The sequence below is a fragment of the Osmerus mordax genome, chromosome 14, assembly GCF_038355195.1.
Source record: "Osmerus mordax isolate fOsmMor3 chromosome 14, fOsmMor3.pri, whole genome shotgun sequence".
Taxonomy (NCBI): domain Eukaryota; kingdom Metazoa; phylum Chordata; class Actinopteri; order Osmeriformes; family Osmeridae; genus Osmerus; species Osmerus mordax.
In genome coordinates this window covers 1699321-1727062 of record NC_090063.1, presented here as the reverse complement: position 1 = coordinate 1727062, position 27742 = coordinate 1699321, and the positions used below count along the sequence as shown (strand labels likewise).

The window sequence follows — 27742 nt, the reverse complement described above, 5'->3', positions numbered from 1 at the left end:
CAAACTGCGGCCGTCCTGTCAGGTAGTCCGTAAAAATGTGAAGAAGGGATCCACCCCCATCCTTTCGAGCTTCTCTTTGAGTAAGAGATGCTGGATGGTGTTGAAGGCGCTCGAAAAGTCAAAGAAATTAATCCTCACTTGACTTCCCGGCTCGTCCAGGTAGGAGTAGGCCCGATGGAGCAGGTAGAGGACAGCGTCATCCACCCCTACACTCTCCCGTTACCCGAACTGCAGGGGGTCAAGTGCATGTTCGGTCAGAGGTCTCAGGTGGCGCAGAAACAGCTGCTCCAGTGTCTTCATGATGTGTGATGTGAGGGACACCGGTCTGTAGTTGTTGAGCACGGCCGGGCGCCCAGTCTTGGGTACTGGCACGAGACGATGTTTTCCACATAACCTGGACCCTCCCTGACTGTAGGCTCAGGTTGAAGAGCTCTTGAAGGGTCTCGGACAGTTGGTCAGCACAGACCTTCAGCAGCCTCGGGCACACTTCATCCGGGCCGGCCGCCTTTCCTGCGTTCAGTTTTTTCAGCTCCACCTTTACCTCGTCAGCTATGAGGCACAGGGGGAGGCTTGGTGGGGGAGGGGGCTCAACCGTGAAATTATAGCTGTAGCTGTGAGGAGGAGCTGGTGAAGGGGGACAGGCTGCTGCTGGAGGAGAGGTGGGGGGGGGGAGTGCTGATGAGGATGTGGCCGCTGAGTCAAACCTGTTGTAGAAGTAGTTGAACTCATTGGCCTTGGCCACATCAGGGGCTGTAGCCAGACTGCCCTTCTGCTTGTAGCTCGTGATGGTCTTCATTCCCCTCAACACCTCTCTGGTGTTGTTGTGCTGCAGCTTCCTTTCCACCTTCTTTTTATATTCCTCCTTGGCCTGCTTCAGGCTCCTCTTCAGCTCCCGTTGTACGAGCCTGCGCTTCCCCCCTGTGACCCTCTCTGTATGCTGCCTTTTTCTGATTCAGGAGCCTCTTGATGTCACAGGTGATCTAGGGTTTATTGTTTGGAAAACAGCGCACAGTCCTCGCTGGTACAATCATATCCCTGCAGAATGTCATGTAGCCAGTGTAGCATTCATCCCTCCTGTCGACTTCCTATGTCTTGCAGCACATTCTAGTCTGTGCATTCATAGCAGGTCCGCAGAGCTTCTTTGGCCTCTGGTATCCACTTCCTGAATGTCCTGGTGCTGACATGCTGCCTCACAACACAGGGTTTATAGGAGGGCTGGAGGAGGACCAGGTTGTGATCTGATCTGCTGAGTGGTGGGAGGGCTGTGGCGGTGTATGCCTCCTTTACATTGGCATACAGTAGATCAAGGTTCTTATTTTCCCTGGTGGGACTGTCTACATACTGCACAAAGCCAGTTAGATGGGAGGAGAGACTGATGTGGTTAAAGTCTCCAGAGATCACAATGGCTGCATCAGGGTGCTGGGTCTTTACTCTTGCGACAGTCTCGTGGATGACGTCACACGCCACTGCCGGCACAGCCCGTGGCTGGATGTAAACAACAATGGCGGTCATGTGAGAGAATTCCCTCAGAATATAGTACGGTCTGAGACCAACTACCAAGAGTTCAGCGTCCTGACAGCAAATCCTCTCCTTCACAGTGATGTGACCTGGGTTACACCACCGATTGTTCACATACAGAATCGGTGAAGCCGGCTATTTCCACACAGGAGTCGGCAATGTCAATCAGGGCTCAACGTTAAATTGTTTTAATCCCCAAGACAATTTTTACTGGATGGATTGTCAACCACCTGCTTAGCTGTCACGCAAACCAGGTGCTGTCTGCTATTAGCATGGCTGGTCAGGGATTGTTTTCGAAAATGGTCGGTGCCTGTGTAAAAAGATCCACTTTTGTCTGCTTTAGACGGGAACATACGACAGATGACACAGTGCATCTTAGTTCCATAAAAAAAGTTGCTTCCGCTTGAGCTCGTAGCTTTCCTTTGCTGGCATCTTCACTTCAGTGTCTCGCGCCAGTTGTTTTTATTTATTAATTTTTTATGTATGTATTGAGATTAGAGAATTACAAGTGGACAATGCATGTGTAGGCCAGGCCTACGTGAAATAAACGTTGTTCACGATGGATCTTCAAAGTTTAGTTAAAGACATTTTAGCGCTAACCCACAACGTAGATATAGGCAGCGTTGCTGAAGGCTTTGTGGAGGTTAGGGTCAAGCTTTTTCTTCAGAGGATGGGAGAGATCTTGTCAGAAAAGTTGAAGATGTTACCTTTTATCCTGTATAAGAATGAAACTGTGTTCAGCATTCTTTTTGTGCAAAGGGAGGCCTACCCCCAAATATGAACTCTGGGTAACACTAGGCTTATGTAAACAAGGTGACCTGGGCTGACCACTATCTTACTGGAGAGGCCATAAAATATGTTTAACCTTATCTGTAGTAAGTCAATCATATGGTCAGCCTAGGAGGGGTCAGAGAACTTTAAGTTTCCACTGCTAGGGACGCACGCACACGTGCACACGCGCGATACTTCTGAGATCGATTACATTGACAGCTGATATGCAGGGGAGGAGACTTCCCACCAATATGTTATATATAAGGTCTTACATGAAGACTTGAGAACCAGACAACTTTGTATTGCGATCAGATTTGTCTCCTTGCCGGCAAGCATTAAACTATTGTACTTTCTTTGAATCCGACGACATGCATTACTTGATAAAGAAATTATCTTAACAGATCTCGACCCTTACCGACACATAAATAAGAAATGTTGTGGCATCAAAACTGCAAGAGGTTCTTCTCCAACTCCATTTTCAACGACAGGTGACTGTAGTACCGGTAGCAGGGCGACCTACAGTCGACATTCCGGTGGATACCATGGAGTGTTATATACTGAACAATGTCACAGCTGGAGACATCAGAAAATTGTTTGGTGTGTCAGAGTACTATACACCAGGGGATGAGGGATCATGGAATAAGGTACAGTAGGCCGATATTGTTAGCTATTAACTAACTATTAATTGCCGACTGTTATACAGTTGTGTGAGTGTACGTATGGCCTATGTACTGGTAATAATGAAACCTTGACATAACAGGGTATAGATGGGTACTGAGGCCTAATTGTTAAGGTTCGACTGCCCAGCTCTAAGGTCTGCAGCTCAGTTGATGCTAAACCAAACATTATGCATTGTTCTACAATATTAATGTATCTCAATGTATATGTATTTGGGAATTTGAGCTTGTATGTCTCTTCATGGCCATACCAGTGCATACATTTTCCATTATTACAGAGCATCTGATCTCAAATCTGACATACCCGATGAAGAACTGGACAGTGTGGTCTCAGAAATCAAGGCCATCTACCCCAACTCTGGCTACTGCATGATGCATGGCAATTTAAGACCAAAAGGTCTTATGATACAAAGTACATGGTATTCCTTTATTGTAAAAAAAACCACGTAAATCATATTTTGCAGTTCTTATGGAAGCTAGGGAACCATTTATTGCAAACGTTTTCAGCATTTTGATATATAATTTTGTTATAACAGCTGCAAGACTCCCTACAAAGAGTAGATCCACAAGGTACACAACTCCGAGCCTTGTCACTGCGCATGATAAGGCATCGGCAGTACTCTGTTCCAGCACCTATTGCCATGTGGCATGTTGATGGTAACCACAAGCTTATAAGGTACTAAATATTTCACTGTTTATGTAACACTAAGCATTAAATTGACATTCTTTATTTAAGTGGAGGTTTGTGGAACATGGTGGCAATGATGGCTTCAGCAGGATGATTGTGTATCTTACAGCTGCCACAAAGAGCAGAGCCTCAAATTTGGCAGGTTGCCAAATCCCAATGTTCCCCTTCACTGATGCTATTACCATTTACCATGACACAGTTAATCAGATTAACCAAAAAATGGCATAAGCGATCATTACATTTACATATATATTTATTCATTTAGCAGACGCTTTTATCCAAAGCGACTTCCAAGAGAGAGCTTTACAAGCTTTGCATAGGTCAATGATCATAAACAGCGAGACAGCCCCAAATATTGCGGGTACCCAAAACATGAAGCATACATTGTGAAAAAGCAAATAAGTGCCAATGGGTAGAACCAGAAGAGCATGTAGTTTAACAGATTACAATTAAACAACATGATCCTCGAGAGTGCTAGAGTGTACCTGGAGAAAAGCAAGCAACAATAATATAATTCACAGCAAGTACAAATAAGTAAATCAGTTACAACTAAGCAACACGTCCCTCAATAATTGTCATTGTGTTCCTGGAGGAAATAAGCTTAACATCTGATCCAACAATCTTTCTTAAGTGCTGGTGTACTCCCATAACATATCATCCTGTAACATATTGTTCAAACATTATTTTTTCTTTTCACTTCAATATTTGAGTGACATATGTCAAATAGCAATTCAGTGTGCAAATGACAAAGCAATCCTCAATTTTTCCTCAATACAATTTTTTACAAAAGCCTAAGCCATTGCATTTCATATTGGCAAGTTTATTTTTACTCAAATGAAATTCAATGTCGCAGTGAGACAGCGTCCCCAGTCAATTGCATTATCATTTACTTATCACCACACTCTTTTTGGTGCGAAATGCAATCTGTCAGTGACTCTTCAAGGCGTGTCTTCAGTTTGGACGCCCTTTCCTCGTTCAGTGACTTGGAAAACATTGAATAGTCGGCATTTCACTTCGGCCACGCCACTTTTGTAGGTGTTCGACATCGGCTGGGTGCACCGATTTGCGAGAGTTGCCGCTAGCAGTTAGCCTGGCTCTGCCCTCCTACGTACTCAGTTGTGGCAACGCTGCCGAATATGCATAAACTAAAGCCAGAGCAAGAACAAGTTTTGCTGAGCTTTGTTAGTGGCCATGATGTTGTGGCCCTCCTCCCCACGGGGTTCGGGAACAGTTTGATTTTCCAGCTACGGCAGCTAGCTCTCTTACAGTAGTGGTGAAGGAATTGGCTAAGGCGAACGCTAGCGATTGGTTATTGCAGATCAGAGTGGCTCTGGGCAGATCCAATAGTTTTAAACTTCAACAGAGTACCCCTACAAGGAAGTCAACGCTTGTCAATGGAGCGAGCCCAGACCAAGCCCCCACCTCTCGCCCCTTTTTGAAGCAACGGCCCCGGTGGATGTAGGTGGTATTGCATTTCTTGTTAGACTTCCGGTCGTTTTTATTCTATTAACTCCAGTCAACATTTACAAAACTATCTCCCCCAATAATTTTTGTTCGATTCTCGAACCTGGCTCATACTACTAGCTTTTTCATAGAATAATTTTTCCTGATTTTTGCTAAGTTTGAAACCAATCCGAAATGGGTAAACTAGCACCCCATGTATTTGCTTACGTCAATAAAAGTTGCCTGCAAATGTGCTCGCGGATACTAACAGGGCACGAGCACAAAAGTTCACATTGGACGATAGCCGATTTACCTGGAGCTGAAAAAAATGGCTTGAGTTGCCTTCCCTGTTGTAGCAAGTTTAGCAAATGGTTGTCACACATTCATGCAATGTTGTTAATATTGTTTATTCCCGTTATTTTAAAACAGATTTGATTTTTCGTAAAAACGTTCATGACATGATGGCAAATATTATATTATGTTAAGCGTGAGCATAGATTGTTGACATGTCTATCTGGAGCAAAGACGAAGATTAATACTTTAACTGATAACCACAATAGGAAATGATATATATTTAAATAATATTAGTCTTGCCTTCAGAAGCTTTTGTTAAACACACTCATTATTCTTTTTTTGATCGTGTCATCAAGCCAGACTGCTTTTGTGGGACAATGAAGGTCCTCAGTGACTATGTTTCAGTTCTGTTAATATGCCACTTTCAAAGGCACGTGTTCAATAAAGTAGACTATATTTTAGACACACTTCTAAATGTAGTACATTATTACCAAGTCTTGTTAGATCACGTTATATCCATTAATAGGCGTTTGGTTTTGTAGGTTGAACATATAAAACACAGGCCACATTTCTACACTGATGTTAAATTGAAGGCAGTGTGAATTTCGTGGCATTTCGTTTGAATATAAAGTTGACAGTAAGCTATGGTAAGTCTGCATTATGGAAGATTTCTGTTACAAAAATAACTATTAAGCTTTCTTTGCCTGGCGAGAACAACAACTGAGCTAAGTGTTCATGTTAACAGTTTACTTAATCAGAGACAATGCGTTGGAAATCATACTCATATCACAAAGAAAAAATGCAACATATGTGATGAGTTCCATCTTGAATAGCCCTATAGCCTATTTGGCCCTATAGCCTATTTCTAAAAACCAAGTGAAAGGAATACTATACAGTGACAGCATACATTTCCGTAAAGTTTGCATCATGTCTCTGATTCTTATCGGACTTGTACCCCATTCTGCCACTGCAATGCCTTAGCTCACACGCTCACAACCATATAAATCTATGCTCGCGACTGGTTGTCGCAAAGTATGACGTGTACAACTAGTTGCAAGCGTGCACGAGGTCTCGGAGCTAGGGAAAAAAAGAGCCACTGTTTAAAGCTAGACCGGAAGAGTCGGAAGTGGAAAGATGACGCGGTCCAGTTTTGTGCTCTCGCTTGCCTCACTTCGCCACTGAGCACTTTTCATAGAAATGAATGGGGACGCCATTTTGGAAGACAAAAGTTGCTTCCTCTAGTAATATTAAGTCTATGGCCCAGACTCTCTGTACAACTGAAATGTACGAGAGTCTGGTTAGGACCAGGCTAGCTTGCAGTCGGGGGAGGAGTTGAAAATGGAGCCGTCAAGTTGTTTTCTGCTTCCCGTGGTTTGCTGCGTTTATGTCAGTTAGAATCAGAATCAGAATGGGTTTTTATTCGCCATGAAAGTTTGCACAGACAAGGAATTTACTTCTAGTTGGCGCCATTTTCGGCGCCAACTAGAAAGTTACAGCATAACATGAGGAGAGAGGAGGAGAGAAAAAGGCAACACCCAGACAATGCTCCTAGAGGAGTACAGTTTGGGAACAGACAAAAACCTCAGCACATAAGCACAACAACATTTACAAAAACACGTGACTTGCAACGGGGAGTGGGGGGGTAGACAAGCAGCATCTGGACCTGCAGCCATGGTAGGCGCTGGACACAGACCCGCCAGCCACCCTGGGGAAACAAGCAGGCGAAGGCGTTGGATGGGGGTGGGGGGGTGGTGATATCTGTAGTAGGTGAAAGTTAATGTGTGAGTAGGTCTGGGTTGGCACCCTCAACCTAGGCCACAATCAGTCTGATTCTCCCTATGCAGATTGTGTTGGCAAGGAGACATCCTTGGTCATGACCCGGGAAGAGACCAAACCACAGATGTCGGTGGAGGGGGGGGGGGGGGGGAAGGGAAGGGAAGAGAAGAGCAAGATAGAAAGAACTGGAGAAAGGCAGGTGCTAGATAGGATACGTTAGCGTTACCGACAAAATCATACTACAGCTTGCGGTTGTGAAGAACATAAGGTCGGAACGCACCTCTTTTCAGCAACAGCTTCATAGCAAATCCTGCTTTACATTGTCCCAGGTTTTCAAAACCGTCCCTGGTGAAATGGTTCACACAAATGTGTCGAGGGTCAAACTGCACACTCGGGATCTTCTACGCTACGGTATAGACAAACATCAGCCATGCCCGTCGAGTAGTGATGTGTCGTTCGTGAACGATTCGTTCATTTTGAAAGAATCCTTACAAGGACTCGGGAGTAACGAGTCCTCTCAAAGAGGGATTTGTTCATTTTCTCATGGCCGCGCATCGGGACTGTTGCATGGGCTCGTCCAAGTAAACAGAAATGATTCGTTCATTTCCCGACTCGGTCTTTCTACGAGTCTTTGGATCCTTTTTTCACGTGAATCGCATTGTATTTTTTAGTAGAGGAAACAGTTTCCTCATTCCCTTTCGCGTGGCCGCTGTTTTAGTAAGACGTGAATGATATTCGCTCAAGTCATCATACTGACTGGTTTTGTTATTTTCACTTTACATTTAGTCATTTATCAGATGCTCTTATCCAGAGCGACTTACAGTAAGTACAGGGACATTCCCCCCGAGGCAAGTAGGGTGACGTGCCTTGCCCAAGGACACAACGTCATTTTGCACGGCCGGGAATCGAACTGGCAACCTTCAGATTATTAGTCCGCTTCCCTCACCACTCAGCCACCTGACGCCCACATTTACTTTACATTTTACACTTTACATTTACACTTACAGTTTAGTGCAGTGTAATTGTTTGCCGTGATAATTAAATGCTAGTGTGATAATAAATGACCAAATCATACAAACTGTCATGATACATTATTGTAATGCAGGAATTTCTTTTAAAATAGTATCTGCTGGTGCACATGTCATGCACTAACCTACATGAGAATATGATACGTGTTTGCAGTGGACTCATCTGCTTTTTATTAACGCTGATTTGCAAGGAATGCAAGAACAGCTAGATAGCGAAAACACCTAGACTGTAGGCATAGGGTGACCAGATTTGAGTGTGTGTGTGTGTGTGTGGGGGGGGGGGGGGGTGCTGGTCGTGTATTGCATGCCGCAGTAGGCTATCTGATCAAAATTACAGTTCTCTCTACAGTCAGAGCTCGCGCAAGAAGGTGGAATGTAAGGGAGACACCGTTTCCAAAACTTGTAAGGGCATAATAGTTTGTGAAAGACCCAGAGAAACACAAATATCCGACGAGGCAAAATCACGGATACATTTGGAATTCCTGCCGGACGCTTTTTTAAGGTCTCAAAAAGAGGACATGTCCGGGTAAAAGAGGACGTCTGGTCACCCTATGCAAACTAGTTTAGCTTGCTAACGCAAGAGCATAGGTAGAATGTGTGATGATTTAGCCTAGTTTATTGGGGCTTACGTTATTTCATGTTTCCTGACTGTGGTTCATTCAAATAAATAACCTGTGTTGTCATGTAAATCTACAATTCAAGATGCATGTTTGTCCAGATCTATTTTTCAGCAAGATAGCTAGAGCTAACTGAAGCTGAGTTGAATCACATAGTTTGTTTGCTACGCTGTAGTGCTAACGTTACCCACCTAAGGCAATCCTGTTTGCTTCGACAACAGCAGTGGAAACAACTAACGTGTGCTTTGCCTTCGGCAAGGGCACAAACTTTGTTCTCTCACATATATATTTGGGTGTGCTTTGCCTTCGGCAAGGGCACAAACTTTGTTCTCTCACATATATATTATTAGTGTGTTTGCTGCAAGCAAAAACACTATTGTTATTCTGCATACGTATATATATATATATTTTTTTTTTTTTTTTTCCTCCCACTTTTTTCCGTCGCCTACTCCTTTCACACCGTTTAAGCTAGAAACACCGTTCAAACTTCATTTGATAAAGTCTAAACTGCTCTAGAGTGCTATTACTTTTCTCATTGATAACTTTTAAAGTTTTTAAGGTATTAAAGTTTAAAGTGCTAAAAAAAATGAATGGGTTTCAATGGTTCAGAATGTTCAAGTCAAATTCAATTGTGACGTCATGCACTGACAGAACTGTTTCTCACCGCGTCAATTTTTGACACTGTTTAACACTTTCCTGCCTGAATATGCAGACTTTTTCAAATAATATACCTGAACTGTTTATACCATTTTGAAGACAAGATTTAGGGCTTTCTAATGATGTAAATATTTATATGATCATGTTAGGCAAATCATCCTTTATCAAGACGATTTCACGGAGCCATTCTGACAAAAATCTTCTCCGTCTGCATTACTTTTTTTTTTTAGAAAACCTCATTTTTAACCACTTTCACTACAAGATAGAGGATATGTTAGAGCGTATGAAATGTGCGTACTTTTGTCGTGAATTCAGAACAGCAGACAGATTTAAGATAGACTAAAGACTATATACTTAAAGTTATGACCACTGAAGTGATGAGTGGGATAACGCAATTCCAAGCTAGCGCGATGGCTCTCCATAACTAAAAACGGTTCTACTTTTTTCTACAATCGACCAAATTGGCCAAACAAGGTATGTACATTGAGCTGAGTGTACATAATATAGCTAGATTATTTTTCTTTAAGAAAGTTTCACAGAAATCTGCAAAAATCGAGGCTCAACACTGTCATATCCGACTGTCACGAACAGCCAAACCGGGGTCACGAAAGGTTTACTGCAGCTGGCGTTACTACGAACAAAAGCTTCGTAACTGAAAAGTTTTTACTTTTAGTTGACGATATTGAACACAGACGTTAAGAAACTTGTCTTTACTCTAAATATCTTCTCCGTTTTCAATTTGAAGCAGTAAATCGAACAGTAGGAATTCTCCCACGACATCCGCTCGCTCCGCTTTGACAAATATGTTTTCTCAGTCCACCATACATTAGACAAGCTAATTAGAGAACTTTCAATACAAGATACAGGCCATGTTAGAGTTGATATATATACATAATTGTGTGGGCAATGTAGAACAGCAGACAGATTTGAAATATTATCTTTCGTTTTAAAGTTATGGCCATTCTAGTGACGAGTGCTTACAACGCTAGCTACGACTGTCATCATACAGTACTGTAGCTGCCATAGAACGGCGAAACTGGCTACGTCTATCGTTCGTTACCTACAAACAAATGCTTCTTAACAGTATTTACTTTTTATCGGCGATATTGACAACAGAGGTTAAGGAACTTGTCTTTAATCAAAAGATCGTCTCCGTTTTCAATTTGAAGCAGTATCTAGCTTACTGTAGGAAATCTCCCATTGCATCCTCTCTCTAGCTTCTTCGGCTAAAGATGGACGACAATGACTATGCATGCATTATTCACGCCTACGGTGTTAATAGTCTGTAAAAATACCACTTTGACACACTTGCAAGAAATGATCCGCTGGCTAGATGTAGCATGATCTTATTTACCACCCACAATAGTTCTGTTTTTTTTGCAGCAGCATTCTGAGTTAGAGTAGCTAGCTTTTCCAGTTGCACAACAAAGTCACATAATGTGACGAGATTGAATTTAAAAAACTCACCAGGGACAACGACAACATTGACAACAATGACCAACAGTTGCTACGTTACAAGAAACAAGGAACCAATCCGATTGGCCAACACTCTTCACTGTTCCACTGTTCAAACTTTTTTCTGTTTCTACATCTTTCAATTATTAATACTTTTCAGAATGGGTTTTATTCGCCAAGAAACATCACACAGACAAGGAATTTCCTGTGGCAGGAAGGTGCACACATTAAACATATAAGAATCTTAAATAAGAAGTGTACAAGTCTAACTAATACTAAGGGTTTAAAAATGTAAAAGGTTTAGAATGAAATAAAATATAAAATGGCTCTAACATAACGCTTTAACATTTATGAAATTAAATAAGATACCCTTTTCATCACTCTATTTTCTCCTTTTTCAACCGTGAGAAAATATTGCAATGCATAACAATGACAGATATACTTTTAACACTGTCTCACCATTTTGGTTTCAAAGCAACACTTTTTTTCACCTTCATACTGCTGACATACTTTTGTCTGCTATGATATTGATAACTGTTATGCAATATACTCTTCATCACTATATTTACTCATTTTTCTAACTTCAAACTTTTTTCTGTTTCTCAATCTTTCATTCTTTAATACTTTTAACGCTTAAAAATGTATGAAAGTCAATAAGATACTCTTTTCATCACTGTTTTTTCTCCATTTTCAACAGTAAGAAAATATCGCAATGCATAACAATGACAGATATACTTTTAACACTTTTTCTCACCATTTTGTTTTTAAAGCACATACCTCTTTTAAAATTGTTGTAAAACCTTCACTATTCAAGCCATCAAAACAATCGTTTCAACTGCTTTCAGCAAACACACACATTTTCTTCAGGAAATGTACCTTTCTAGTTATTATTAGTGTGTTTGCTGCAAGCAAAAACACTATTGTTATTCTGCATACTTTATTGCATACATTATTGTTCAGCATTCTCACTATTGTTTTTCAACTTCTTAGTTCTTCCGCCGTTTCTTGGCCTTTAACGAGTCCTGCATACTTTCACCGATTCCTACAATTTTTGTATCAAAACGTTCAGCTCCTTCAGGAGATGTTGGCTATGACTTTTGGTATTTCTCACTTTTATACTTTTTAAGACGTTAAGGTTTTTGTGCAAATTATTCTCCCATTAAAAGTAATGGTAAATCCTTTCAAATCATTAAAAAGCTTCCTCGTCTTTCAAACGTAACTACTTCAGCATACTTTCAGCTAGAGACACCATTCAACCTTTAAAATGTTCACAAGACATTCAGCTATTCCCAAATGATTCAGCTTTTTCAAATATTTAGCCAATTTTGAATTATGACAGTTTGAAATACATTAAAATGTTTGCTCCTTCTTGATTTTTATGAATGAGCAGCAAGCAGAGTGGCACACTGCTGCCTGCTCTTTTTATGATATTCAACTAAATTGTCAAACAAATTCCTCTAACGTTCATGTAGTTTAACTTACAGAAACAAGTTATACCTTAAAATGTAGGAACAATTGTCCTCTTTTAGCCAATGTAACTACTACAGAGCTCACATTTACAGATTTTCAGCTATGAGCCTTGAAGCGAGAGCAGCCTTTCAAATTCTCTCACTAACTTCAATGGAGAGGTGGGTAAAATCCGTCAGAGAAAGCAAGAAGGAAGACGATTTCGAAACTGCCGGTAGAGACATATTTCTGACATCTCTAGTTTCGGCAGAGTCTTGGGTCTCGGAAAAAATCCTCATTTTATTGATTAGACGTGTAGTTTTGCGTCTAGGTCAACTTGATTGAGGTGTGGATGCTAGGTAAATGTTCGTTTTTCTCTCTGCCTAGCTCGTTAGCTATCACAGCTGCACCATCACCGTGGCAACCAAACAGACACGCACCATGAAAGCAGAATTGGGTACACGTTTTCGAAACTGCCAAGAGTTGTATTTCTGACCGCACAGTCATATAAAGGATATCTATGGTTTCGGCAGAGTTTGGGTCTCGGAAAATGTACTTATTTTTGGGATTGGACGTATCGTTTTGCGTCTAGGTTAACTTGTTTGAGGTGTGTATTAGGGATGGGCGAACGATGCCTTGTGAAGCTTTGGTGGTTTCTTCCGGATTGTGCCGGCCCAAAGAGCCGAACTATCGGCGCATTGAAAATGAACAGCGTCATATAGCAGCCGTTTAAACTGGCTGAATGAGGCGTAGTGGTTGTCTCCGACGGTAGACTACCCTACGTTATTTAATATTTTAATTAAGGCTACATGTGTTCATTTTTATCTGATATTAGTGCTCACACATTAAAATGTTGTGATACATCTGAAGGCCGTTAGAATTATATCATTTTCTCACAGTAAAAGTTAAAGAATATCTTCCGAGGTTCCCTGCACTGGGGCGCGAACTCGGGTAACCAGCCTCGCATTATCAATATGTTGTCGTACAACGCTTTCACCAGCTACACCACCGAATAAGCCGTTACCTGTTGATGCGGGAGGACTGACTTTATACAATACGGTTTTTATATCAATTAAACTAGATTGCACAGATTTTTTCTTATTCTTAACATTTGTCATATGTAGGCCTATTGTGAACTGGAGGGACTTTATTTTTACTAATTATTATTACTGTTGACAGTGTTGACGAATCATCAACATTTGTTTTCTGGGCACTGTATAGACCTACCTAGTCCTATCATGTTACGTTTCATTTCAATAAAATAACACAACACTCAAGTGCACGGATTTATGTGGGGAGTCAGGTGGCTGAGCGGTGAGGGAATCGGGCTAGTAATCCGAAGATTGCCAGTTCGATTCCCGGTCATGCAAACTGACGTTGTGTCCTTGGGCAAGGCACTTCACCCTACTTGCCTTGGGGGAATGTCCCTGTACTTACTGTAAATCGCTCTGGATAAGAGCGTCTGCTAAATGACTAAATGTAAATCGCATTCTTGCGATATTTAGAATTGTAGTTTAACTTTGATTTGCTAGTTTCGTTTGACCTTGAAGCACATTTGCGTTGGTCTGACGGAACGGACAGTATTTTGTCTAAGCGGACCACATTCATGCCGATGCTAATTAATTATATATCTGATGACCCATTCCGCAGGTAACCAATTCGATTTGTTGTTCAAGTTTTATGTCTTGTGCTGTAAAATTATTGTTGTAAAATTGACTAGTGAAGGCTAACTACTTACTGAGAGTGAGGTCATGCCGGGACATATCAAACTGAGGCTTTAACATGGTTGATACGCCGAAACCGAAGTTAGATATGGATAGTAAAACTCAGACTGATCGCTTTGCTCATTTTGAAATTATCATCGGAGGGCATTACGGATCCGTATTGAGCTGTGAGTAGGTCACCACGCGGATGGCATGACTGCGCATCAGCCAATCGGAACGCTCATACTCGTAACTTTTTTAAGTCTTTTGTTTTTAACTCAAGTGTTGTCTCATGTCAGGTAGTTGTTTTTGTTTGTAATAAATAATCGAGTGTGATGATGAAGTATGGTATGGTTATGGTTGTACCATTTCTTAATTGAATTTACAGAACAATTACTATACCGTGATATATACTGTAACCGTGATATAAAATGACTCATACCGTGATAGAAGATTTTGGCCATATCGCCCACCCCTACTTCAAACTAGTTAACTAACTTGAGATGTTACACAGAGATCTTCGGCATAGATGAAACGCTCAGTGTTCTGGTCCATTGGCTGGTTGTTGGGGCATTTTGTTGTTGTCAATTGCGACACTACTTGTTATTCAGGACAACAAAGAAGCATCTGTCTTTCAGGAGGGCTCCAATGAGGTCTGTGAATGCCAGGTCTTTTGTCATCTCCAATATCTTTTTTAGGCAGAGGCAATGGTTCATATTATCATATGCAGCAGACATTTACATTTAGTCATTTAGCAGACGCTCTTATCCAGAGCGACTTACAGTAAGTACAGGGACATTCTCCCCGAGGCAAGTAGGGTGAAGTGCCTTGCCCAAGGACACAACGTCATTTGGCGTTTTACTAGCCCTGATACTAGCCCTATTCCCTAACCGCTCAGCCACCTGACTCCCAGACAGATCAACAGACAGCTCCTGTTACCACTCCTTTCTGGAATCCATCCTCAATGTGTTGAGTGAACTTCAGAAGTTGGCATGTTTTAGATTTGCCAGGTCGGAATCCAGCTTGTTGAGGGATGATGGATGGTTCAGCAACAGGGGAAAGCCTGTTGCAAAACAAGCATTCACACAGCTTGTAGAGGTGGCATAGCAGAGAGATTAGGCGGAAGATCTTTGCCTGCGCTGGAAATTTGCCTGGTTTGAAAGGGCAATAATCCTTATCAGCAACAATTGGATTAACAATTGTTGCTGATTTTTCAGAAGAGGCTCCATGCCTTTTTGCTGTTCTTTGTCATATCAGTTGTCTCCAGCAGGTTTTTCCACCTCAGCTGGCGTCATTCTGAAATAGAGGCCATGTGTCTCTCCCCTACTTCGGCAGTAGTTTCAGCAAAGGGGTCAGATTCATAGAGCTGTTGGTATTGCTCATACAGTTCAGTACTTGTGGCGTCAAGGCCCGGGATGTATTGAGTGCGGCAGCCTCTTGGGATGTGCTTGCGGGCTGCTTCATGAACAAGCTTGATGAACTTGTCATAATTCCTTGGGTCTGCTGGGAGATGGGCAATTTTCCTTTCAAGATCTTCTTGGAAGCCAGGCCAGTTCAATTTTCCAAGTTGAATCTTCTTCGGAATGGAACTGTGGCTGGGGTTATTGCAGCATTGACTGTAATGCCGGTGGGACGGTGTTGGGTCCTTGGCAGTGGCTCCAAGACTAGCTTTTTGCTTAATCCAGCGATCTTGTGGCTGACAAATGCAATATCAGGGTTGTAGCCTGCTCTACATCGTCCGCTGTTGAAGGACTTTGGTTGTTTTGCGTCGTGGATCAGATTAAGATGGCAGTTTTCGGCCCACACTTTAACTGCATCTCTACTGCAGAGGAAACTCCTCTGAGCTCAGTGGTCTTCAATGTTGTTTTCATCGCTCCTTGATGTTGATTTGGCGATTGTGCAATTTTTTGCCAGCATGATGCTGCCATATTTCTCATGTCGTCTTTCTATGAGGGTGGTCATACGTTCCACTCGGGGGCGAGGATTTTTAAATCCGCGGTGGGTTTCCTGTAGGCAGAGAATATCGCACTGGTAGACAGTCCTTCAAAATTCAGAGATATGATGGTCAGTGCTGGCCTTTCTTCCTGCTCTGACTGAAGGGCTGCTGTCATTTGTTGAGCTTCTGGACATCATTGTATTTTTACTCGGTTTCTGTGTATTCAGTAGAATTTGCAGGTTTGTTTTAACCTGACAGGGATCACGAACGTGAACGCTTATACCATGATCCCCACCCAATTACCCTGAAAAGATCACTATGCCGAAGTACTCATGAGGAAGATGGAACCAGGTGATCATAGTTTATATATTATAGTGTCCGTTACTAGTTGGTGACAACGGGGGACGGGGCATTCTCACCCTTATTCTATAAATATAACTTATTTTAGAGTTCTTTCCCCTGGAACAGATTTCATGTTCCAACCGAGGGGGGCTGGTGCTGTCTTAGTGTCTAGGGCTGCATCAAATACCCTTTTTTGCTCTGCTAAATTGCTGCACTAGTCCACACTTGACGTGGGGACCTCATTCTAATATGACTGTAACTGTTAGCTGATCCTGGCTTTCTCTAATCCCTGCTCTCCTCTCTCTGTTCCCCCTCCACACATTCCCTGTGGTGTGGGGGGTTTGAGCTATGAGCACCTGCCTGGTCGTTGGTCTACGAACGTTGGACCTGGTTGCCAACCGGAAACCAGTCCATGACGGGCAACAGCGAGTTTCCCGGTCCCTTCCTACATCTACCAAGTTGAACAATGGATTTTGGTGTTTCAAAACCCATTGACACTTCCCTGCTGTATGACTATGTCAAGCCTGTGTTCTGCTCCTCTCTTTTACCAACTGTTTCTGGAGCAGGGGATCCCTCACTGAATTGCTCCTCCCAAGGTTTCTTCCAGTTTTTCTCCTGCAGTGAGTTTTTCTGGGAGTTTTTCCTTGTCTTCCTTGAGGGTTTGGGTTGGTTGAGGGGCAGTTCTATGGGCGTATGTGAAGCCCTCTGTGACATGTTTGCGTGTAAAAAGGGCTATGCAAATACATTTTTATTTGATCTGATCATCTTCTCCAATGAAGAACAATGTTTTGCCTGTGTTTTCTTGAGAAGAGTTATACAAAATAAAAACAGTAAACTTAATGAACGAATAATTACAATGACATCAGTATTTGTTATATAAAAAAAAAAAAAAAAAAAAAAAAAAAAAAAAAAAAAAAACAGTAAATGAGCAGCTATGGACAGAAAGGCCATCCAGTGGGTTGTGAAATTGATTGTTCTGAAGTATGTTTTTCATTTCTGATGCTATATAATTGAGGGCAGAAGGAGTAAGCATTTCAATGTATAAGTATGCACCTGCACACCCTGTATATGACTAACAGACATTTACATTTACATTTAGTCATTTAGCAGACGCTCTTATCCAGAGCGACTTACAGTAAGTACAGGGACATTCCCCCGAGGCAAGTAGGGTGAAGTGCCTTGCCCAAGGACACAACGTCAGTTGGCATGACCGGGAATCGAACTGGCAACCTTCGGATTACTAGCCCGACTCCCTCACCGCTCAGCCAACTGACTCCCACAGACATGTTAGTCATATACTCTTAGGTTGATCGACAATGGACATGCCCAGCCTTCTTTGTTTGTTTTGTAGAGCGATACAACCCCTCGTTCTGTCTTCAGATGTGTCGGATAAATCCATAGTAATCCGCAGAGGTGGGAGATATTCAGCTTTTTGTAAAAAAAATCTTAGAAATCTGTATGTGGATTGCCCTTCGTCAGTCTCCTTTTTCCAGTCTGAAATAAAACACAAAAGTATAGATAAACATATTCTTGCTGGATTAGCACATAGGTTAACCTAGTTATAGACTTACAATAGACTGGTGCTACATGTTGAATCAAATAATAGATTCTGGGAAAGGGACGTTATTTCTCATTAACCTTTATACAGGCATTCTTAATAGTAATACTATAATATGATGACAATTATTGGTCAAATATGAGTACACCTTCAACTTCAGAAGGATCCTCAAATTCATGGTCGGTGCTGGTGCCTGCTCTGTCGGTGCTGGTGCCTGGTCTGTTACGGTGCCTGCTCTGTTACTGTGCCTGCTCTGTTTCTGCTGTCATTTTGTGAGCTGCTAGTACTGTTGCTGTTGTTGGACTGGTTGCAATTCTGCTTATACATGGTACAAAGATGAGAATGTTTTTACTGCGCCATTTGTGGGAAGTAATGTGATTTTTAGGTGCCCATGTTCTTTACATTATACCATCAGTGATTATACAGACACACGCATTGCAAAAGCATGTATAAAGTGTACATCCAGAAAATGTAGTATGTGCATATTTGACACACTTACACACTGGTTGATATGCCCATGTATTTCCACAAAAAAAAAGACTAAATGTCTTGCTGCATTACACACAGACAATGGATGGCCCATTTGAAAAAGTTTGTCCTTCAACAACCTGCCAAGACAAATGCAAGAATAAGATGTCAATCAAATGCAAGCCCTTAATTACTGTTAAATCTTCAAGTGTTTTACACTGACCTCTATATTAAGATCTTTTTGGATGGGTCGGACATGCAGTGAGGGGAAAAAATGATTTGACCCCCGGCTGATTTTTTACGTTTGCCCACTGACAAAGAAATGATCAGTGGGCAAGTGGAACAGCTTCGGCCCCACGGAGCGAAAGAGAGAGAGCATATGAGAAGTTTGGACCAACATCGAAGTAAAGAGGCGACATAAAAAGGTTAGTATTCATTTTTACATGTGGCCCTCCTCTTTTACAGTTTTTCAAAAGAGCAACTTCGATTTTGGTCCCATTTCCAAAACAAACTTCTCATATGTTCTCTCTCTCTCTCGCTCCGTGGGGCTGAAAATCAAGCTGTTCCATTTAGCGATCCCCCTAGAGGCCTGGAGAACTTCCGTTGTGAACACTGGATGCAGCGTTTTTGGTTTGTGTGCTTTCGTTTTTGCAATGCGTTTATGTATTGGCAGCGTGTTTATGTATTTGGTTGTGTTGTGTGTATTTGCAGCGTGTTTGCTGAATGCTGCGCATGTGTTGTCAAATTCATGAAGATGTTTTCTTAATTTGCTTGTGTTTTGTCTATTTGCATGTGTTTTCTTAATTTGCAGCGCGTTTGCACATGTCGGCGACCGTAGGTATTAGCAACAAAAGAAAGTCGGCGGAGTGGAAAACTGTCACTACGGCCGTAAATGCTGTGTGTTCGGAGAACCGGACCATGGCAGAAGTTAAGAAGAAATGGACAGATGTAAAACTCGAAATTAAGAAACATGCCTCCTGTGCGTTATGGATGAGCCAGAGTCAGGCTCACAGAGACAATTGCATTATCCCATGCCAATCTTGTAGTTGCACAGCACAGAGAGTATATATTTAACCTGTAGTAAATAATATGTGCTGCATGTAATATTAACTATATAGAGGGTGACATGCATTTCCTGAGTGATTTTGTCGTTCATTTGACACCCTCAAGTTGAACAGAAGTTATTAAGTGGTGGAGAATTAAACAGTTAATAGCATTTCCCGTTTGGGTTTTGGCATTTTGATGTGAATCATCCACATCAATGATCAAGCTTTTATTAGAGGGTCAGCTGGCTGAGCGGTTAGGGAATTGGGCTATTAATCAGAAGGTTGCCGGTTCGATTCCCTGCCAGCCACATGACATTGTGTCCTTGGGCACCCTACTTGCCTCGGGGGAATGTCCCTGTACTTACTGTAAATCGCTCTGGATAATAGCATCTGCTAAATGTAAAGTAATGTAATTAGCGGAGGTAATTATGTTTTTTGAAAAGTCAACATCATAGACGTATGACAGTAACTGTAGTGGAAACTTTATTTTGAAATGTTTGGTGAGTTTCAGCACTTTTCAGTTAGAATTAACCACGTTACAGAGCCAAACAAGACTTTGTGGACATTCTCATGTCAAGTTAATTTTTAGACATCACTTTGTGAGCGTGAAAACCAGAGGTTTCTTCCATTTGCAAATAATCGCACCAACTGTTGTCACCTTCTCAACAAGCTGCTTGGCAAGGGTCATGTAGACCATTCCAGCCTTGTGTAGGTATCCAATCTTGTCTTGTCTCACTGTTCAAATAAACCTACCATTAAAATTATAGACTGATCATTTCTTTGTCAGTGAGCAAAGGCACAAAATCAGCAGGGATCAAATCATTTTTTCCCTCACTGTAAATGGTAGCAGCTCCTTCTCCAACTTTGTCACAGCACAAATATTCATGGGCGTCCTCTGGACATGGGATGGGTTCAAGGATCTTTGTTCTGGACCTTAGAAGTTGGAACCCTCCAGCATCTTTCAGTTTTGGAAACTGGCAAATTATTTATTTACAAAACTCTGATGATGAACAGTATTTGTCTAATTTAAAAGAAACAAGAAAACAATATTAAGGTGACCTTATTGGTGCACTAAAACACAGGGTATATATAAGCCAATTTTATACTTTAAAGACTTAACAGTTCAGCATACTGACCAGAAATTTGTATTTTCTTCTCCCCCAACCTACTCTTTCCAGCTACAACTTTTCAACAACTTTCAGCACCTAAAGAAATCTGTGTGTGTATGAAACACACTTTTTCCCTCATTTTGAAGACTGACAAGGAGTAGGATGACCTGTTATTCTTCGTGTATAACGTTGGGTAACGTTTTGGCACAAGTAAGGTGCAAACAATCAATTTACCTCCCCTAAAACTAACACATTGAAAAATAGATTGACATTAATGTCCAATGTATGTTTCTGTACTTTACTGAAAAACAGTGATACGTTATGGAAACTGCATTCAACTATTCACATTTGCAGCCCTCGTCTAAGTGTACAACACCAACATTGCTAGCACACAGATCAGTCTTTCGCACGTGTAACACACAAAACAGCATCAGGCTAAATATAAATATGTGTCTAAGACAGCACACCAACCTTGTGCCCCAGGTCCCATTCGGTCCGGTGCTGATCCAGCCACGGTTGCTTGATGAGAAACAGGTGTCATTTTTGTCATAGGACTTTGCTCCTGTACAACTGCATCATCCCTTAGGAGCTGGGACATCGACTGGCTTGCCATGGCTGAAAACGTGCATCTATCTTCTTAAGACTAAGTAAAATGGAAATTGCCGAAAGCCCTGCCCATTGAGGTTGTTTGGCATGCCTTACGTACAGAGTAATTAGCATTTTAATTTTCGATCTCTTTTTCACAGGGTTTAAATTAAATTGGAAACGTGACAAACCATGTGTAATTTAAACATGGCATGCATCATTTGAGCAGATGTTTCAAGCATTTAATTTATAATTTGAACATTCAATGTATAATTTGAGAATTTTATTTTCATTTGAATTTTGACAGGAATAATCTTCCATACGCCACCTCTGGCATCCCAAGCGTGACCACTACCAGCTACGCCAATGAAAAGATAGCGCCTTGCTGGTGCGGGTGACCTGTATACATTTAGTCATTTAGCAGACACTTTTATCCAAAGCGACTTACAAGAGAGTACTTTACAAAAAGTGCATTGGTTAATGATCGTAAACAACAAGATTGCGGGTAGCCAAAACATGAAGCATACATTGTGAAAAGCAAATACATGTCAATGGGTGGAACCAGAAGAGCATGTAGTTAAACTAATTTCAATTAAAGAACATTATCCTCGAAAGTGCTAGTGTACCATTGTACTCCGTTGTATAGCTTACATACCTGACGAGTGAGTTTACCTAATCTACACCGGCTACACTAATTAGCTAGCCAGCATTTCATCCATAAAGATTTGGCCATATCTGCGCTGAAATAGTGATGCGTAAATAAGTTAAGTGAAAGTATGTAAAGCAACTAAATTCCTGTCTTAGGTTAAACTGTAGTTAGTTGTTTGTGTCGTCTACACAGCAACAGTTGTAGCTAATTACCTTCCACCTATACAGAAATAAAGTATCCACTGCAAATAGTGGTTCTAATCTTAGTTAGCTAGCTAGAATTTCATCCAAACAGAATATCTGCTCACCTGGCTGTATTGGCGTTCGCAATCTTTCGCGGAGTCCGCTTGTCTTTAATAAGTTTGTCATTGAAAGCGATGCACTTTGTAGGACTATTGAATTTTCACGAACTCCTCATCAAATCAATACAGGGCATTTCAACTCAACACAGTGTCACGTGAGATCAGTGGTTCATTATAACTAATAACCTTTCAGCTATACTGAATTAATCAACTTTTAATATGGTCTTTCTATTAGTTAGCTATCCAGCATTTCTTCCATAAATACAACTATGATCAGTTCCAAACACTGTGTTGGCTATAGTGCTTCTCAACGTGGCTGACAGAGATCCATCGCCAAACTGGCAGCAAATTATTTCTTAGGGATCTCGAAGCGCTCATCCAAACGTGGCACCTGAAAAATTAGTACTTTGCACAGTGCTCGGGATAATCATGGGAAACTCACTGCCCTAAAATCCCATTATAAAAACACACAAACAGATTATAAATGTATTATATCCCATTATAAAAACCCCTCCACCTTACCGCGGTGGAGAGGTTTGCGTGTCCTAATGATCCTGGAAGCTATGTTGTCGGGGGCTTTATGCCCCTGGTAGGGTCACCCAAGGCAAACAGGTTCCAGGCGAAGGATCAGACAAAGCGTGGCTCAAAAAACTACCATGAAGTTTGCCAGGGAGGGGCCCCTGCCCGGAAGCGGGTCACAGGGGCCCCCCCCTGGAGCCAGGCCCGGGGGTGGGGCTCGATGGCGAGCGCCTGGTGGCCGGGCCTTTTCCCATGGGGCCCGGTCGGGCACAGCCCGAAGAGACAACGTGGGACCCCCTTCCAGTGGGCTCACCATCCGCAGGAGGGGTCATGGGGGTCGGGTGCAGTGCGAGACGGGCGGCGGCCGAAGGCGGGGGCCTTGGCGGTCCGATCCTCGGCTGCAGAAGCTAGCTCTAGGGACGTGGAACGTCACCTCGCTGGCGGGAAAGGAGCCGGAGCAGGTGCGCGAGGTAGAGAAGTTCCGGCTAGATATAGTCGGCCTCGCCTCGACGCACAGCATCGGCTCCGGAACCAGTCTCCTTGAGAGGGGCTGGACTCTCTTCCACTCTGGAGTTGCCCTCGGTGAGAGGCGTCGAGCCGGGGTGGGAATACTTGTTTCCCCTCGGTTCGGCGCCTGTACGTTGGGGTTCACCCCGGTGGACGAGAGGGTAGCCTCCCTCCGCCTTTGGGTGGGGGGACGGGTCCTCACTGTTGTTTGTGCTTATGCACCAAATGGCAGTGCAGAGTACCCACCCTTTTTGGAGTCTTTGGGAGGGGTGCTGGAAAGCGCTCCTCCCGGAGATTCCCTCGTCCTCCTGGGGGACTTCAATGCTCATGTGGGCAATGACAGTGAGACCTGGAGGGGTGTGATTGGGAGGAACGGCCCCCCCAATCTGAACCCGAGCGGTGTTTTGTTGTTGGACTTCTGTGCTAGACACGGCTTGTCCATAATGAACACCATGTTCAAGCATAAGGGTGTCCATATGTGCACTTGGCACCAGGACACCCGAGGTCTCAGTTCGATGATAGACTTTGTAGTCGTGTCATCGGATCTGAGGCCGAATGTCTTGGACACTCGGGTGAGGAGAGGGGCAGAGCTGTCAACTGATCACCACCTGGTGGTGAGTTGGCTACGATGGTGGGGGAAGACGCCGGTCAGGCCTGGCAGGCCCAAACGTAATGTGAGGGTCTGCTGGGAACGGCTGGCAGAATCCCCTGTCAGAAGGAGCTTCAACTCCCACCTCCGGGAGAGCTTCGACCATGTCTCGGGGGAGGCCGGGGACATTGAGTCCGAATGGGCCATGTTCCGGGCCTCCATTGTTGAGGCGGCTGATCGGAGCTGCGGACGCAAGGCGGTCGGTGCATGTCGCGGCGGTAACCCTCGGACTCGGTGGTGGACGCCGGAGGTGAGGGAAGCCGTCAAGCTGAAGAAGGAGGCCTATCGGACTTTGTTGGCTGGTAGGACTCCAGAGGCAGCTGATGTGTACCGGCAGGCCAAGCGGAATGCGGCTTTGGCGGTCGCGGAGGCAAAAACCCGGGCGTGGGAGGAGTTCGGCGAGGCCATGGAGAATGACTTCCGAACGGCTTCGAAAAGGTTCTGGACCACCATCCGGCGACTCAGGAGGGGGAAGCAGTGCACTGTCAACGCTGTATATGGTGGGGATGGTGCGCTGCTGACCTCGATGGGGGACGTCCTGGATCGGTGGAAGGAATACTTTGAAGACCTCCTTAATCCCACCAACATGCGTTCCGACGTGGAGGCAGAGTCTGGGGACATTGGGGGGGGCCCTTCTATCTCTGGGGCTGAGGTCGCCGAGGCGGTTGAAAAAATCCGCGGTGGCAAGGCCCCTGGGGTGGATGAGGTCCGCCCGGAGTTCCTTAAGGCTCTGGATGTTGTAGGGCTGTCTTGGTTGGCACGACTCTGCAACATCGCGTGGACATCAGGGACAGTGCCTCTGGACTGGCAGACCGGGGTGGTGGTTCCCCTCTTTAAAAAGGGGGACCGGAGGGTGTGCTCCAACTTCAGGGGGATCACACTCCTCAGCCTCCCTGGGAAAGTCTATTCAGGGGTGCTGGAGAGGAGGGTCCGTCGGATTGTCGAACCTTGGATTCAGGAGGAGCAATGTGGTTTTCGTCCTGGCCGTGGAACTGTGGACCAGCTCTATACCCTCGGCAGGGTTCTGGAGGGTGCATGGGAGTTCGCCCAACCAGTCTACACATGTTTTGTGGATTTGGAAAAGGCGTTCGACCGTGTCCCTCGGGGGCTCATGTGGGGGGTGCTCCGGGAGTACAGGGTACCGGACTCCCTGATCGGGGCTGTTCGGTCCCTGTACGACCGGTGCCAGAGTTTGGTCCGCATTGCCGGTAGTAAGTCGAACTTGTTCCCGTTGAGGGTTGGACTCCGCCAGGGCTGCCCTTTGTCACCGATTCTGTTCATAACTTATATGGACAGAATTTCTAGGCGCAGCCAGGGCGTTGAGGGGGTCCGGTTTGGGGACCTCAGGATCGGGTCGCTGCTTTTTGCGGATGATGTGGTCCTGTTGGCTTCATCGGGCCGTGACCTCCAGCTCTCACTGGAGCGGTTCGCAACCGAATGCGAAGCGGCTGGAATGGGAATCAGCACCTCCAAATCTGAGGCCATGGTTATCGACCGGAAAAAGGTGGAGTGCAATCTCCGGGTCGGGGAGGAGATCTTGTCCCAAGCGGAGGAGTTCAAGTATCTCGGGGTCTTGTTCACGAGTGAGGGAAGGATGGAGCGCGAGATCGACAGGCGGATCGGTGCGGCGTCCGCAGTGATGCGGGCTCTGCATCGGTCCGTTGTGGTGAAGAAGGAGCTGAGCCGAAAGGCGAAGCTCTCTATTTACCAGTCGATCTACGTTCCTACCCTCACCTATGGTCACGAACTGTGGGTAGTGACCGAAAGAACGAGATTGTGAATACAAGCGGCCAAAATGAGTTTTCTCCGCAGGGTGTCCGGGCTCTCCCTTAGAGATAGGGTGAGAAGCTCGGTCATCCGGGAGGGGCTCAGAGTAGAACCGCTGCTCCTCCGCGTCGAGAGGGGCCAGTTGAGGTGGCTCGGGCATCTGATAAGGATGCCTCCTGGACGCCTCCCTGGTGAGGTGTTCTGGGCACGTCCCACTGGGAAGAGGCCCCGGGGAAGACCCAGGACACGCTGGAGGGACTATGTCTCTCGGCTGGCCTGGGAACGCCTCGGGGTCCCCCAGGAAGAGCTGGTGGAAGTGGCCGGGGAGAGGAAAGTCTGGGCCTCCCTGCTTAGGTTGCTGCCCCCGCGACCCGACCCCCGGACAAGCGGAAGATGATGGATGGATGGATGGACAAACAGATTCCTGGTATTTTTTAATGTAAAAAGGGCACTCATTGGACAAAAACTCAAATATCCCACATGGAAAATGTTTTCATAGTTGTGTAGACACGACTTTCGTGAACAGATTGATAAAGTTTAGACTGTGGCATTGAAGTAATATGAAAGGAAACCTAGCATTAGGGCTTTGTTGCTTTCTCCTGTGGTAACAAACTCATATCGAACCGTGACCCCAAAACCGCGGTACGTACTAAACCGTTACTCCTATGCACTGTACACCCCTAATGTGTATCTTCTCATATTTATGGTCATGAGTTACTGAACAGCTTCCAGTTACTTGAGCATGGTATTACTCCAAGTTGTTCTTGTGTGTGTGTGCTTGCACCCTTACCTTCATGGCCATTAGCTCCTGCATAAGAACGGCATTCTCCAGGTCTAGCCTCTGAGTGTCTCCTCTGGGTTTCTCCTCCAGACTGAGGGGGTCCACGTGAATGCTCTCAAGCTCCAGCATGGTAAGCTTGACCGCCGCACGGTCATTCTTTAACTGCTGGATGTAATCCTTCAGTCGCTGTTCATCCTCCTTGGAAAAGTCTGTGTCGCACGAGCTGGCCGTGGAACTGGTAGTACTGTCAGGAGGAAAACACGGTCACCATAAGGGCACATAACTTTTCTGTACACACACCCGTACACAATAGTTCCAACTACAGTCACACATTTACACTTTGTCACATTGAAATGTGACAAATGTGACACAGCCGGGCTACTGGACACAAACAGATGTTTAGGGAAAATGGAACACATTCTGGGTGTTCTGTTTCACAGGGTTCGTACGGTCATGGAAACCCTGGAAATTGAATTTTGTTCGTACGGTCATGGAATTTTTAAATGGTTATTTCCAGGCCTGGAAAAGTGCTTGAAAAAAATAAAATCCCAAAGGTTTTGGAGAATTCATGGAAAGTTGTTATAATCATATTTTCATGTTGTTCATTTACGCTGAGTTTTAAATAATTCACATGCTTTTAAAATAAATACTTTCAAAATATAAGCAGGCATACGCTCTCATACTAACTGAAAAGTTCGATGGCCATAGCAACAGTAACTCAGGGAAGCCCGCGGGATCTTTAAAAATGCCAGGAAAGTGTAAATTTAACCAAGCAGGGGTCGATAACCGATGCTGTGACAAAAAAATGAAGTCCTACCTGCTGAGGTAATGTGGGCACTGAAGGTGGCTAATTCTCATTATTCTTTTAAATCATCCAAAGATGCCAGCCTGCTCTTTCAAAGAATGTTCCCCGATAACCAGATTGCAAAACAATTTGCTTGTGGCGAAAGAAAATGCGCGTATCTCTGCTCGTTCAGACTCGCTCCCCACTTTAAGAGTCTCACGTTGTCCAACGTGATGACTCAAAGGGCCTATGTAATGCTATTTGACGAAAGCCTGAACCACCATCCAGTCCAAACAGATAGATTTGCATGTGAGGCTATGGGATGGCGCCGATGTGAAGACCAAATACATCGGCTCTGAGTTCATGGGCCATTCATCTGCCCTTGATGTCGTTGGTAAAATGACCAACCTGCTGTCAGAGATTGGAGTCAACAACCTAATCCTAATCTCTGTGGACGGCCCGAATGTGAACTGGAACATTTTCGAAATACTCCAAGAGTGTGCAAAGGGATGTGGGAAAGTCACTTGTCAACATTGGTTCATGTGGGTTGCATATACTCCACAACGCATTCAGAGATGGATGCAAATCTACAGGTTGGGAAGTTGAACACACACTCTCCAGCATTTACTGGCTGTTCCACAACTGCCCTGCTCGTCATGAAGATTTTG

The 27742-nt window shown here is 43.9% G+C and overlaps 1 protein-coding gene and 1 long non-coding RNA gene across 3 annotated transcripts in view; both read right to left on the bottom strand.

Moving 5' to 3' along the window:
- The window catches only part of mcc (MCC regulator of WNT signaling pathway), a 348154-nt gene that overhangs the window by 32307 nt on the left and 288105 nt on the right, over positions 1 to 27742 (bottom strand). For both annotated transcript variants that reach the window (XM_067249821.1, XM_067249822.1), the window contains one exon: positions 26300 to 26534. In XM_067249821.1, coding sequence (XP_067105922.1) covers positions 26300 to 26534 — 235 coding nt within the window. The remainder of the gene's footprint in view (positions 1 to 26299; positions 26535 to 27742) is intronic.
- On the bottom strand, positions 17662 to 19211 carry LOC136956985 (uncharacterized). The gene is made up of 3 exons (XR_010878254.1): positions 18601 to 19211; positions 18409 to 18517; positions 17662 to 18224 (listed from the first exon to the last, which is right to left on the bottom strand). It is a non-coding gene; the product is annotated as an uncharacterized lncRNA (long non-coding RNA).